Source organism: Canis lupus, chromosome 14, assembly GCF_003254725.2.
Source record: "Canis lupus dingo isolate Sandy chromosome 14, ASM325472v2, whole genome shotgun sequence".
In the NCBI taxonomy this organism is placed as follows: Eukaryota; Metazoa; Chordata; class Mammalia; order Carnivora; family Canidae; genus Canis; species Canis lupus.
The window spans coordinates 25808776-25824632 of record NC_064256.1 but is presented as its reverse complement, the minus strand read 5'-3'; the positions used below and the strand labels follow the sequence as shown (position 1 = coordinate 25824632).

General features: G+C 33.1%; 1 protein-coding gene across 9 annotated transcripts in view; it reads right to left on the bottom strand.

Annotated features, from left to right (window-relative positions):
* PHF14 (PHD finger protein 14) overlaps positions 1 to 15857 on the bottom strand; it is a 233057-nt gene that overhangs the window by 134890 nt on the left and 82310 nt on the right. For all 9 annotated transcript variants that reach the window (XR_007401929.1, XR_007401930.1, XR_007401931.1 and 6 more), the window contains exon 14: positions 14212 to 14380. Coding sequence is in view for 4 of the 9 variants with exons in the window: in XM_049093413.1 (XP_048949370.1) it covers positions 14212 to 14380 (169 nt within the window). In the remaining 5 variants the exon portion in view is untranslated. The remainder of the gene's footprint in view (positions 1 to 14211; positions 14381 to 15857) is intronic.

Below are 15857 nucleotides of genomic sequence, written 5' to 3'. Positions count from 1 at the left end.
CACTGTTACATGGCACAGATAAATGTGAGGGAAAAGGGACTGGATCATATTTTTTTCTTTTTAAATATAATCAGTCTCATTAGCCAGCAAAGAAATACAAATCAACCATAATGAGATACCATTTCATGCGCACCAGGATCACTAGATCAGAAGAATAGACAATAATAAATATTTGTGATATGCAGAAAAACGTGGGTCTTCATACACTGCTGGTGAGAACAGAAAGTTATATGGCCAGTTTACAAATCAATCTGGCAGTTTCTCAAATGGCAAAAATAGAGTTATCATAAGGCCCAGCAACTCTACTGCTATGTGTACAATGGAGGTAAGTAAGAACTCATGGTCACACAAAAGCTTATATATATATTCATAGCAGAATCATTTGTAACAACCAAGGGGTGAAAAACAAAAAGAACCCCACAAATGTCCATCAAGTGACAGGTGAATGGATGAATTTTAAAATCTGGTATAGCCATAACATGGAGTATTATACAAAAATCAAAAGAAATAAAGTCCTGATACTGCCATAACATGAATAAATCCTGAAAATATTATGCTAGGTGAAAAAATACAGTCATAAAATGCCACATATCGTATTACTCCATTTATCTTGGATGTCCAAAATTGGCAGAGACATACAGTGACAGAAAGTAGATTACTAGTTGTCTAGGGTTTAAGGTTAGGAGAGTGGAGAATGGAGTCACTGCTAATGGGTACAGGAATTTTGGCGGGAAGAGCTGGGGGTGCACAGCAATGAAAATGTTCTAAAGTTGACTGTGGTAATGGCTGTACAACTCTATGAATTTACTAAAAAACACTAAATTATACAATTTTAAATGAGTGAATTGCACAGTATGTGAATTATATCCCAATAAAGCTGTTATAAAAAAGATCATCAGCCATAAGTTGATTAGGTTAATTTTAATTGTAGCAAACTTTAAAGAATAATGAACTAATTTTCCATCATGGCATAAGGGATTTTTATATTTAACTTATATCTAAATAAAACTAAAATGCCTTTCAAAATTTTTTCAACATCCATCAATGTTGAAAAAACTAATTAAGCACTATAAAATAAAATTCACCTACTGACCCTACATCATTTAATGATACAAAACATTTAAGTATGAATAAACTACTGTACTACTGGAACTTTCCAAAAGTATGGAGGAAGGTGTCATTCATTTCCTACATGCATGGCTTCAAGTAAAAAACATACAGTAATATGAATCATTGTCCCATTTCAGCTTTAAATGTCAAAACCACAAATTAATCTCTATTAGCTTCTATTACAGCTGTAACAAATTATCATAAACTTAATGGCTTAAAAAAAACAAATGCACTATTTTACAGTTCTGACATGGGTGTCAGTGGGTTAAAATTAAGGTGCTGACAGGGCTGTATATCTTTCAGGGGTCTCTAAGGGGAAGAATCAGTTTACTTGTCTTTTCCATCTCCTAAAGGATGCCAACATTCCTTTCTCATGGCCCCATTCTTCCATGTTCCAAGGCATCAATGCTGCATCTTTGTGACCTATGTCTATAGTCACATCTCCTTCTTACTTACAGCCAGGAAAGGTCTTCTTCTTTTAAGTACTTATGTGATTAGACTGGGCACATGGACAACTCTGCTTAATCTTCCCATCTCAAGGTCCATAACTTTAGTCATACCTGCAAAGTTCCTTCTGTTATATATAAACATGTTAGAACATGTTTACAGGTTCTAAGGATTAGTTTACAGACATCTTTGGAGGGCCATTATTCCACTTACCACACTGTGTAAATCACTATCTAGGTAAGAAATAAAACACTACTTTGGGTTAAAATTCAGTAACATAAAGTTATAAGGGAATTCTCTCCTTCCTTATACTGTCAAGGGATTACTCCTCTCCCACTAGACACAGAAGGCCTATTCTCTGGAGAAAAACAACCAGACAAACTCTGGACAATGGATTATCAGGCACAGAGAAGGGAGAAATGATGCAGCAAACAAAAGCCAGAAAATTTGCATGGAATTCTGATTTCTGAACTGTGAGATCTTTAGCCCCCTTCTCCTCACCTATCCAGGAGTCTGGCAGTCAAAATTACACCTACCATTTAGGAGATGAGAGAATACTTCTACTAAATTGATATGGAAAAAGCTACAGATACTGACATTTAAGGTATTCTCAAAGAAAAAGCCCCCAATCATAAAATCATCCCTATAGGGAAAACAGCCCCACATAAACTTAATTACATATATAGATTAGATATAGATAGAGATAGAGATAGAGATAGAGATAGAGATATATAGATATAGATATACAAAGATCCCCAAGCATCTTAAAGCTTCAACATGAGAGACCAACATAACAGAAATAGGGAACCCAGAGGAAACAAAGACAATGACGGATACAAAAGAAAACAGAATTACAATGAAAATTCCTGAAAATATAAGAAGTTTTTGCCATAATGAAATAAGAACATCTGCTATTAAAAGAAAAAGGAAGGGGAAGCCTGGTTGGCTCAGTAGGTTAAGTGTCTGCCTTGGGCTCCGGTCATGACCTCAGGGTCCTGGAATTGAGCTCCAGATCAGGCTCCTTGCTCAGTGGGGAAGCTGCTTCTCCCTCTCCCTTTGCCTGCAGCTCCCCCTGCTTATTCTCTCTCTCTCTGTCAAATAAATAAAATGAAAGTAAAGAAAAGAAAAGTAAAGAAAAAAGTACATACACATCCCCAAAACAGAAATTTAGTAAAACAGTTGGAATATAAAATTGAGAAAATCTCCCAGAAATTAAAAAAAATGAAATATGATAGAAAGAAAAAAATATTACAGAACTAATCTAGTATCACCAAAATACAATTAATAGAAGTTCCAGAAAAGGAGAACAAAGGATAAAAATTATCAAAGAAATAACAAAAAATAATCTCTCAGAATTAAAAATATGTGAGTTTCTTGACAGCACTCACTAAACTCCTATAAATGAATAAAAGTGTACCACACCAACCAAAGTAGTGAATTGTACCACTGAAACTCAAAAAGAGAAAATACTAAGAGTTTCAAGACAGGAGACAAAATGAGTTATAAGAGCAGAAGCAATAGTGACAGCCAGGAGTCAAATAGTGCTTTTTTAAAAAAAGTAATATTTTATACATAGCCATAGTATTAATGAGCATTAAAAATTAATTTTCAGACATGTAAGATCTCAAAAATTTACCTCTCACTAACTTTTACTAAGTAAGTCATTGAAGAAGTTCCCCCATCAAGATACAGGCCTAAATGAAAAAAAAAAAAAAAAAAAAAAGACAACTTTAAATGCAAGCAGCAAAAAATTCCACCTATGAAAGCTTAAAGGAAGTCCCATGATGATGATGAAGCAAAGTCCAAGAATGACCAAAAAAAAAAAAAACAATTTAGATTAAAACTGGAGGAAAATGGGCTCCGGACAAAATACTTCAGAAATTATTTGACATGGCTGACTCTGTGTGTGTGTGTGTGTGTGTGTGTGTGTGTGTGTGTGTATAGCACTGGGTGTTATGCTATATGTTGGCAAATTGAACCCAATTAAAATGTATATATATATATACATTTACAAAAAAGTTGAATGTTGTAAGAAGAGTTGCTCTTAAACTCAAGGAACCCAAAAAATTGAAAAATAATGGATGGCCAAAAAAGTCATTTTTAAAACTCTATTTATGCCTTCCTTTAAAAATAAACTGGATCAGTGAGAATCCTTAAAATTTACTAAGTGGGACAGTCTCACTGTATGGTTTCTTCAGCATCTGCCTCATCCTTGCCCACTCAGCTTTATAACAGTAACATAGTAAAAAGTATTCATAAAGTGAGAAAGCATGTTTCTATTCTTGTTAAGCAATATTTTATCTTTGCGAAGTTACTATCATAAAGAAGTCAGTATGAAATTGGCTAAGTAAAACAATCAAATGTCACTTTGAAAAGTGAACAAAAGGACAATTTCAAAGAAACAAAATTTTGGAAACAAGTCAATGTACAGTATACACATCTGGTAGCCTATTTGCTGAAAAGTGTCTCCTACATAACATTTTTTTCAGAATAACAATAAAAATAAAGTTAACTGCCAGAAAGGCGAAAAAAAAAAGGTTATCAACAAATATGGTCTTTAAAAAAAAAATTTATTACATGTCATGAAGCCTAATCACAAAGAATTACTGTCTCTAGATTCTTTTAATATCAATGTATGTACTTTAACCCTCTAATTAATAGTGTTAAGGATAAAATAATAAATGCAAATGTGAATTTAGATGAGACTTTTAGTTCTAGAAAAGACTGCAGATTATTTAATTTATTTTATAAATGAGGATACGGAGTACAAACAAAGTAAAGTACTTACCCAGTTCTGCATAATGGGTTATTGGCAGAGTGTGAATTACAATTCAAATCTACCATGTGGAAATATCAGAGAGGGAGACAGAACATGAGAGACTCCTAACTCTGGGAAACGAACAAGGGGTGGTAGAAAGGGAGGTGGGCGGAGGGTGGGGGTGACTGGGTGACGCGCACTGAGGGGGGGCACTTGATGGGATGAGCACTGGGTGTTATGCTATATGTTGGCAAATTGAACCCAATTAAAAAAAAAAATCTACCATGTGCTAGTCCAGGTACTTCCACCACACACTATGCTATTTTAGAGATTTTGATGCCATCTAAAACTCTCAAGAAGTTTATTTTGTACCATCTTCTACTTTTTAAATGGAATAATGCTACAAAGAAAATGTCCTAGAGAGGAAAATATCATTATATTTTAATGGATACTGTCTAAAGGATAATTATAAGTCATATCCATAAACAAGATGATTCTAATTGAGTAAACAGAAAAGTTAAAAAAAAAAAACTCTTACCATCAATTAATACAGTAATCATCAGAATTTCCTTAGCACAGAAAAAAATTTAAAAGAAGTGAGCTGTGTTAAAGAACTATTTGCACCTATTTATCTGAAAAAATCAAATGGCTGAAATATCAAGTGGTTTTTCTGCTGAAAATGTGCTAATACTCATTAATTATTACTAACTTAATTCTTAAGTTAGTAATGCAAGAAGCTGTTGCCGGCAAGGTGCTATTATGTTGGGGCGCCCAAGTGGCTCAGTCAGTTAGGTGTCTGCCTTTGGCTCAGGATCCTCACTCAGCGGGAAATCTCCCTTTCCCTCTGCCATACCCCTACTGCTCAAGCTCTCTCTCTCTCTCTCTCTCAAATAAATAAAGTCTGTTTAAAAAAAAAAAAAAAGATGCTTATTATAGAAACAAGCTGTAAGAAAGACAGCTATAGGTATTATGATACTAAATTTTTACACTAAATTTTATGCTGAAGGATCCAATGCTTTTCCAAGTGTCTAGCTTGCTTACTTTAAAATTTCAACTTATTAACACCAAAATCTAGGGCAAAGGAAAATGAAGATTTTCTTAGCTAGCAGAATACTTTTCTACTAGTAATAGTCAACTTGTAGTCTTTGTTGCTCACCTCCATCTTCTGTCTCTCTTCTTCCATTTCACAACTATCATGTTACCAGATAAAGCAACTTAACCACCTCTCATATGAACAATGTATTTTCTCATTAAATTACATTTAATTGAGGGCCATATTTTTATCACTAGAGTTCCTTAAGGGCATAGAACATGTCTTCATTTTGGTGTTCTATTAAGGGTCTATTGCCCAGCGCCTTACATTATTAGTTGCTCAATAGATATATGTTGAAAAAAATTAACCTGGTAATGGAATCACAAGTAAAGACTAGAGAATATGGATTCCCACACAGCCAATCTTTTTTTTTTTTTTTTTTTGCTTAACACAGGGAACTATTAAACTCAAAAGTAAATATGACTAAAGCACTCACAAAAAAAGATAATTACTTATCATTTTTATAGTTGTAAAGAGAACACAACATAAATTCATGTTTCTATCCATTATAAACACAAGTTTATCTTCAAATACTGTCTTCCCTTTACTGACTCTAAAGGTTTACCGAAGAGGACAACATAAAGCTAAAGATCAAATCACTGAGGCTAAGAACTATGTTACATGAATCAGAAGTCACATACAATCTACCTTCTAAGAGATGTGAGATAAAGCTGAAAACGAACAAAATAAGTGTAGAATTACTGGGATCTCAAAGGTGTGGAAAAAAACTATTAATTCTTAAAACTAGAATATTATAAAAATCATCCAATGTATGATGTGATACTAGATGGTGATGCATCACAGATCAATAAAACACCAACCTACAAGATCAATGAGATTACAAAGCTGTTTTGGCTCAATGTCAAAGAAACCACCTGGAAAGATAGAAGAAAAAAGATACTATCTGAAACTAGGGGAAAGGAGGTACTGTAATAAAAATCTATTGCTGAAAGATTAAAACCGCAAACATTTAAAGAAGTTCAAGAAAAAATAATTTTTTTACCTAATATTGTTATCAAAGAAAAATACTATATATGAAGTATGACCATTTTACACTTAAAATTGGGCTAGGTATATAAATTAATTCATTGTCCTATAAGATTTTCAGGTAGGAGAAGAAAAACAATTCCCCCAGTGCAAAAGAAGCTGAATTATATTATGATAAATGAGATACCAATCCCAAAGACTAAATATTTTCATTCCTATAGTAAGTGAAAATGTATTAAAAAATTATTCCCAATTATTATTACTGGCTATCAATACAGAAGTGAAAACTATTAGTTCTCTCCAGTGTGTAATTATTTAGACATGTGAAAGTCACTATTTTATAAAGTATTAACTTATATCCTGAATGTATAGATCCAAAGCCTAGGCTCAACTACTAAAAAACAAATTGCATTAAAGAAGACTTCTGACATTGGCTATGGATAATACCAATTGTAGGAATTCTACAGAAAAGAAATGCTTAATGTAATTTAAATAGAAGGAGCTCTCTGCCAAAATCTCTGAGAAAAGCTTCTGAATGGCTTCTACAAAGACAGAGGAACAGAGGAAGAAAGTCACAGAGTTATGGAGGCCAACATTATCCTCTATCACAAGAAGCTTTTTTTTTTAAGATCCTCTACTTCATCCATGTTACTTTCTTTTAATTAATTAAAAAAAAAAAGAGAGAGGGGGGGGGGAAAGGAGAGGAAAAAACCTGCAACTCATTCATAAATAAATGGCAAACATCGTAAGGGCTCAGCTGGATATTCAGAAACTTAGAAAAGTAGTTAACCCTCTCTCTTATTTTAAACACTGCTGAGTTTGTAAAAAGCTCAGGTTCACCTTCTTTAGCCAACACCGAGATTATCCTTTTTGGTATTTTACAATTCTTTAAGTCACTGCCTGTATTTTATTGTCAGTAATTCATTTAACCATTTTAACAAGAACTTATTGCAAGCTTTGCAAAATTCTCAGAGCTGGAGAATATGGATGAAATAGTATTACAGTCGTCAAAGAAAAAAGAAAAGGAAGGGATAAGGAGTCTAGAAATGTTATTTCTTAGACTACCTGCCAAGTACTAGTACATTAGGCACTTTTTAAAACTGCATTTGGTTACTATCCTAGATTGTCCGTGGTTAATCTGAAACACACCTCCATCAACACTACCACCACCTTACTTATGCTGTTTAAGGCTGGAAACCACATTTCCCAAAGCCCTCCCTCTCACCTTCTGTCTATGGTTCCATGTCAATAATCTCAGATTTGACACATTTAAGTGAAGGCCATTTTACTCAGGAGGTCATGGGAGTCAGATGCTTATTAGTTTTTTTACATGCTGCAGCCTTCTAGACCTTTCCATTAGCTCCCACTTTATGGTCCTGGCAGGCTTTGCAGACATCCCCCACAAATTCTCATTTTTCCACCCACTCAACAGTGTTCTTCAGGCTGAGAGCTTCACTGTCAAATTCTCTGACCTGTTGTTAGCTCCTACCAACCTACTCAGTGCTTCAGGATAGAAATTTCACTGACACTTTCTCTGATGTTCAGCAGAACCCTCTGACACATGGTGAGAGTTTTCTTGACATCTACAGACCCAGCTAGCTATACCAACAGTGGCATAAGTCTCTAATTCTCCACAGAATAAATTCCATTTTCCTGACCAAACTGTCAGCCACTAAGCTGCTAAAAGCATGAGGACCCTGTGATTCTGGCCCAGGGACAAATGCCAGGAATAATCAAGGTGATCTTGCCTGGAAAGGCAGCATAATGAAGTACTTGAAAGAATGGCCTCAGAAGCTACCTTAGTTTGATTCCTGGCTCTATGCCCTTAGAAGCTGTATGTCCTTAGGCAAGTTACTTATATGCTTTGCCTCAGTTTCTCAACTATAAAATGGCAATGACATTAGTAACTACCTCATAGCATAGTAATGACAATTAATATAAAATACAAAGTACATAATAGATAATGGTTAAGTAAAAATATATTTTTCAATTCTTTTTCTTCTTTAGACTTAGTCTTCCTATTTGTGCCCAGTAATAAAACAGAAAATATGGTTACTGAGACACTGAAATACTGAAGATGGGATATTTGTGAATCAATCTCAGATGATATTACTAAGTTATTTTCCTGGAGCAGGAAACAATATGTGAAGGATTTTCTAAAACCAAATCATTCTTCTTTTACTTATAAATACTTTAATATTTCCATGTTTCTTGAACTATGCCCATATTACTTTTCCATGACTCATTGATTACTTTTTTCTTATTTTTTGTTTGACAGATACATCAAAAGAAATGTCAGGTAATCAAAGTTCAAAATATGTACCCTTATAATAAAGATAGATTCAAGGCAAGTGAATTGGGCTGCAGAAGGGTAATTTTGGGAGGAAAGTCAAAGGAGACCTCATACTTTTGAATTTCTTATGACAAAAAAGTATTCACGTATTACTTTCATAGTTAAAACCTAACTTAAAAGTAATTCCAACATGCAGAATAAATTTTTTTAAATGATGGTAAGCTAACAATTAAATATGAGATAACATGAAAATATGAATCCGAGAGAAATCTCCATGTTTGTACAGGAGGAATATTTTCTGAAAATACAGTATTTTCATTCTTTCAAACTTAAAAATAGCTATTTCACACATTATTTTTAAACACCAGATATTTAGTGCTATCATTTTTTTCAAGTAACTTTTCTGGCTAATCTTTTATCATCTTTGGGTAGAAAAAAATTAGAAAAGTAACACTGGGACTACTTATTTTGAAAAGCATCTATATCTTATTGGATTTACTGTCTCAAAATATGCTGTATTTGTTCAGATTTCTATAAATCCTTATTAAGGAAATCAGAGTAGAGTAAAATGAAAAATGACTTTCCCCAATATCTAAAAAATAAAAATGTAGTAAGGTTTGCTGAAGTGTTCTATTTCCCAATGCACTCTCTGGCCTATGATAAATGGAAACTGCCTGTCAGCAGGAAAAAGTGGATGCCATTCTTCTAATAGCAGCCATATTTGGCACAAAGGCAGTAGAGCACAAAATTTGAGTCTATGGCCCCATCTCTCTTAACACTGATCAAACCAAACGAACAAATCAAAAAGATATTTGCTGCTTAATCAGAAAAGCTGAGATGCAATAAGCCAAATGTTTTAGGTAGATTTGGAGTAACTGGTTAGGAAACAAAAACCACTATTTACTTCTCCATCCTCATTGCCAATACCAAAGCCTATGCTCTTTTTTTTCTATACCAAGTTTCACAGTATTCACAGTTTAGAGGGAAAAAAAACAAACCAACATAGAACAGTAAAATAAACATATACTGGTGGCTAATATACACATTTACTGTGAGTGTATAGATTTGCTGTTTGTACTTTTTTTTAATATCAATTTCCTCAAGGTAGAATAACCTTCAAACATTTATATTCACTTCTACACTATTGTACTGTGACTGAAAGGAATGACACGATGCTCTTGTACAAGCTTGGGGTGGGGGAAACACATCGCACTCAATTGAAAGTGCAAAGAAAAGGAGTGTTGAATCATACTTGATGTGAACAAACTCGGTATACAAATTAGTAAGTGGATATATGCCTGTCTTACCATAGATAACAAAGACACACAAACCTTCTGGTATCACATTCCCGACTATGCTACCTAAAAACAAAATGTTTTACAACTCCATTTGTACCTCAACTAAATCTTTTCTACAGACCTTAAAAAACAAACAAAACAATAAAAGCCCACAATTTCTTAATTCGGGCTGAGTTTATGTCCTATTCTGCTTGCTACCTATAAGATTATAAATAGTTTACTCAAGCTTTGTGTGTCTGTTTCATTTTGAGTAAAACGAATGTCATAATAGCCAAATACTAACTTATTTTTTAAAAGGGGGAGTAGGTTGGAGAATTAGTACAGTGTCTGGCATATGATGAGTCTTCAAAAAATGTTAGGTATTATTACTATTAAACAATCTTAGATAAAGGTAGACTAATCCCTTACGTCCTCTTCTGACTTAATCCTTTGAAGAAAGTAATGAAGTAAGATATCCAATGATCAAATAGTAGGAAAAAAGACAAAATAATAGAATGGTTGGGTTTATTAGCAATATGGATAAACAGAAGTTAAATTAACAGTAGCAACATACCAAGATTTACTCAAATATTCCAACATGGAAATCCTTTCCTTCCTCCTTTACTACCATCATGATGTTACATAAAGATATAAAGTATAAAACTGAGAAAGTAATAGCAGTGGGAAGAAAATCTGTTCAATAAAAATGGGACTTCAATCTATGGCAGCCATGATCATTTTATATTTTTGATGGTTCTTAGGCAACTCTACAGAGACAGTTCTTAAAAAAAAAAAAAAAAAAAAGATTAAAGTGCTATACACTTAATCATAAAGTCTGAATTTTCAAAAATACAATTATTCTAACAATATCAATTCGCATATCTCACAAAATAAATTTTTGAAACAAGAAAAAAAATCATTTTTACTGGCATGAAACAGCCCAAACTATTTTTCTAAAAATTGTGCTAGTACTATAACCTAAAGGAACTTAAAGTTAATAGAAATGGATAGAAAGTTGTCAGACCATTTATCATTTTAACAGTTTTATTAAGTGAAATATTATTTTGAAATGAGAAATAAAAGCTTAGGATATATGTCACGAATTCCCTATGTGACAAAGGTAAATTTTCTTTAAAATTCTGATACAGCAATATGACTATTGTGAAATGAAGTACACTTTGATCAATAATGGCAGGAAAAATAAAAACTAAGAAAAGCAAGAATTATTTTAAGAAACTTAAGAATAGAATATTCCAAAATGTATGTACTAAAATAAAAAGTATAAGTAGGAATATACTAGGAACAACAATTAAAAAATTAAACAAAGGGAGATATAAATCAGTTATTTATTGTGAAAGATACTTGGTTATACAAATGAGTTGGCAGTTAGGTACCTGGATTCCCATAATTAACAGTATTCTAAGAAAAGAAAGTAGACCACCTCATTTTTAACCATGCTAATATTTTAAAATGTTAATACCACTCTGAAACAGAAATGATAAGATAAAAAATTAAGGTAACCATAAGAACTCAGCCTAAATGATAAGATCAAGATCAAGATGATTCAATCACTCTCTTCTGCATCTCTCATTCTTACATTCCTCGATCAGGTACCTGACCAATTGAACATGCTCATCAAAGGTTTTCTGAATTGCTGTATGGATTCATGGGGGAAAGGGAGGAAAGAAGGAAGGAAAAGAGTAAAAGTAATAATCATAAATATTATCTAGATAGTTATTTTCAAACTTTAGTCTGCATAAGAATAACACCTAAGAAATCTGCTCAACCCAACCCCTAATTCTAACTCATTAGCTCTAGGATGATTCCAACAAACACCGTAGATGATCCTGATGCAAGTTAATTCACGGCCTCCAGAACTCCAGAACATTTCCAAAGCTGGTGGTACCCAGGGCTCTATGGTAAAATTAAAAATTAGTCTAAAATACATTGCTTTTGATAAGTTGGGGGAAAGGTTAATCATTTTTCTAAACAGTAGTGCTTCTCAGATCTTCAATATGTATTTGAATTCCCTTAAGAGAGAAAATAATCATACCATATTTCCTAAAATTACTAGCCATGGAATCCTTTTTTGTTTTACCCACCCATATCTTCAAGAAGACTAAGACTTTCACACAAGAAAACTAGAGACAAAGAATAAGGTAAAAAGAAATGGACTAAATTAGAAAATTTAAAAGCTTCCTTTTATTTCTAGGCTGGAAGAGCAAACAAGAAAATTAGAAAAATATGGGATCTTCTTTCATCCTAAGTAATACTAAACTAGGGATTATACTAGGTATGAAATTTCCCCTCTATATATAACTTCAAAGTTAAGATAAAAACACTGGTCCTAAAGATTTCTTTAAACAATAAAGAAAAAAAATGTTTCATAAAAGGATAATCTTTGCTAGCATAGACACATGAAGTAAAAACTGCTCTTTAAGATCACAGTAGCTGCAGATATTGGCATCAAAGTTACAGAAAACATATTAGAAATAGAAATAAGCAGCCTTACTTAAAGAATGAAAATTCTCTTCAGTTCATTTATAAACCTAATATATTTGTGAGACCTTAAAGAATGTTTTAAACTAGGGGGAATTATAAATAAAACAATTTCAAGGTCATCAATTTAGAGCACTGAAAATCAACTATTTAAATTTATCTTAGAGACAATTTCCACATCTGTATCATCAATTTCAAATAAACCCATAACCCAAAACTGAATGAAATACTCTAGATGACTTCTCTTAAATAAGAGATCTTAAGTGATTAAATATGATTACTACAGATTAAAGAGATTTTTTTGAGAAAGTTGTTACTTTAAGGAAAAAAGCAAAAACTTTCAAAATTAAATAGGCAACAAAACAAAGGATGACAACTAATCCTAAAAATATCTTTATTTCCTTCAGGGGGGAGGCAGATTTTTTGAAAAGAGTCTGATGTGAAAAAAATAAAAAATAAAAAAATAAGAAAAAAAGAAAAATAAAAGAAAAGAGTCTGATGTGGTTCAAGGTAAAAAAATGCCTCCTCTAAGAATTTGTAACTGCAAGCCAGCCTTCACAAGTCTGGGGCAGAAATTCACACCACTTGCATAATGGAAAAAGACACACACACCAAATTTATTTAAAATGGTCTTAGGTTGGTAGACTTCCCAGGTAATAAATATAAATGACCTCTGGAAGAAACTACTTAAACTTTAATCTCAAAAAAATTTTAATGACAAACTAACAATCTCACAGAAAAACTAGAAAAGAGTGGCATTTACATTTCCTAGAAGAGAAAATGCAACTTACCAAAATTTATAGCTATTCAAGGTTGTTAGTACTGAAGGAAATGCAAAATAAAATGATACACCGTTACATGTTATCACATTGGAAAGCATTAAAATATTGGACACAATAAATTTGGGAGGCAACAGTTAGATTATTCATTGTTCTGAATGTAAACTGGTTTGGAACACACTGGAAATACCTAGCAAAACTGAAGATACACAACCCGAAAACTAAGCAAATAACACCTTGATATATACCCTACCTCCCTGTTACCATGCTTCAGGAAACATTTTCAAAAATATTTAAAACAGAATTGTTTACAAAAGGGAAAAAGATAGAAACAAAACTGCCATCTACAGAATATATGATTTACAGAATATATAGTTTTTAATTTAAAAAAACACACATTAGTGAATATAAATGAATTATAACTACACAGACCATATGAGTCAGATTTATGAGTCAAATCAATATAATATTGGTTAAAGTATCAAATAACAAAAGGAAAAAGTCTGACTCCATTTGTACAACATTCAAAACCTGCAGAACTATGTATTATTTATGAATACACATTATCTGGAGAGTAATTATTAAAAAAAAAAAAAAGAAGAAGAAGAGAATGACAAATATACAATGGAGGATGAAGGTGACCTCTGTGCTAGATAGATGTAGTGTGACTACCAAGGATTCACATGGGACATCAAAGCCTTTGGTAATGTTCAATTTTTTAAGCAGGTCAATGGAGACAGTGGGTATTCATTATTATTATGCTTTAAGTTGAACACAGAAACCATAAGTTCTCAGGTATGTATGCTGTCCTTCATAATGTAAAACAATAATCTCTTAAGAATGACCAATAGCAATATTCTGGTTTCTTTCTTTGACTCCTGAGTATTTGTTCACGCTTTGTCTTTCTCACCTCATAAATTCTGGCCTCAGAATTTTGTGATGATTATGATAAATGGGGAAAAAATTACCGTGTTTCTTATTGGAATCTTCTTGGGTTCTGGAGGCATATCCTGTGGAACAAATTTCACTGGTTCCTTAATCTGCCTCCTTGATCGTTTGGTCCCATCTGGTAAGGTTTCCATGGCCATGTCTGCTTCCATGTCACTGCTCCCTGCCTGGTCACATTCTGAACACTGCCTACATAAAAAAATAAATATAAGTTCATACATTTATTATTATCTTCTACCATTAGCTATGGTTTCTATTAAAATAAAATTCAGGTATACGTGAAAAATATATAAAAATATACACAAGTATGTGTGACCACAGAATATACAATGACTACGTACAGAAAAGCACATACACTTCTATAAGAAGGACAATAATAAATATAAAAAGCAATTCCATGTGTCTCTGTAAGTATCATAAACACACATGCAATAATGCTACATGTTTAAACGAACCAACATAAGAGATGCAGCACTGATGGCAGAGTCCAAAGCAATGGAAATCTGTTTCTCCGCCTGGAAACTGACAGCATTGGCAGAATCTGTTTGATGCAATTATTCTGGAATTCTGGATTCTACTAAAGGCTTACGGACTTGCAAGGAAAGACTTGCAGAGGTAAACTGTCATTAATTTCCGTCATTTTCAGCTCTCAGCAGTCACAGCTACCCATTCTCCAACCAAGCCTCATGGCAGGCAGCTGTGCATATGCTCCTGCAGTAACTTACATACAGCTATTAGGAGCCACAATGGGCAACCAACCATGTCCTCCAAATATTGAGGAGCCTGTATCTCTGCCTCTCTGTGTGTGTGTGTCTCTCATGAATAAATAAATAAAAATCTTTAAAAGAAAATAAAGTGTGTGAGAAATTAGTCCTAGACATACAAAAGCTGGGGGAGTTTGATACCACCAGACTCGTCCCACAAGAAATGTTCAAGAGAGTCTTGCACGGTGAAAAAAAAAGGACACTAGGTAACTCAGAGTCCATTTTGGAGAAATAAAGATCTCAACAAAGGTTAATACATGATCAATTATAAAAGCTAGTATTATTATAACAATGGATTGAAACTCCATTTCTTGTTTTTTACATGATGTAAGAGACTAATACATTAAAAAAAAATAATACCTTAAAAGCTAGTATTACTATAACTGTTTCTTAAGTCTACATTCATGTTGAAGAAGGATTTAAATAAGATATAGAGGGGTGCCTGGGTGGTTTAGTCAGTTAAGCAACTGACTCTTGATTTCAGCTCAAATCATGATCTCAGGGTCATAAGATCAGCCCTGCCATCAGACTCTGCAATGAGCATGGCGCCTACTTAAGATTCTCTCTTTCTCCTTCCCCCAGCCTCTGCACTGGCTCACACTCCACTCTTTTAAAAGCGCAAATAAATAAATAAGATACAGAAAGCATTTAGATGACTAATAAGCACATGAAAAGATGCTAAACATTATTAATCACTAGAAAAATGAAAATCAAAACCACAGTGAGATACTACCTAGCATGCAATAGGATAACTATTATCAAAATGAAAACAGAAAATAGTGTTTGCAAGATATAGAGAAACTGGAAAACTGTGCACTGCTGATGGGAATGTAAAACAGTACAGCTGCTTTGGAAAGCAATATGGTGGTTCCTCAAAAAATTAAAAATAGAATTACCATATA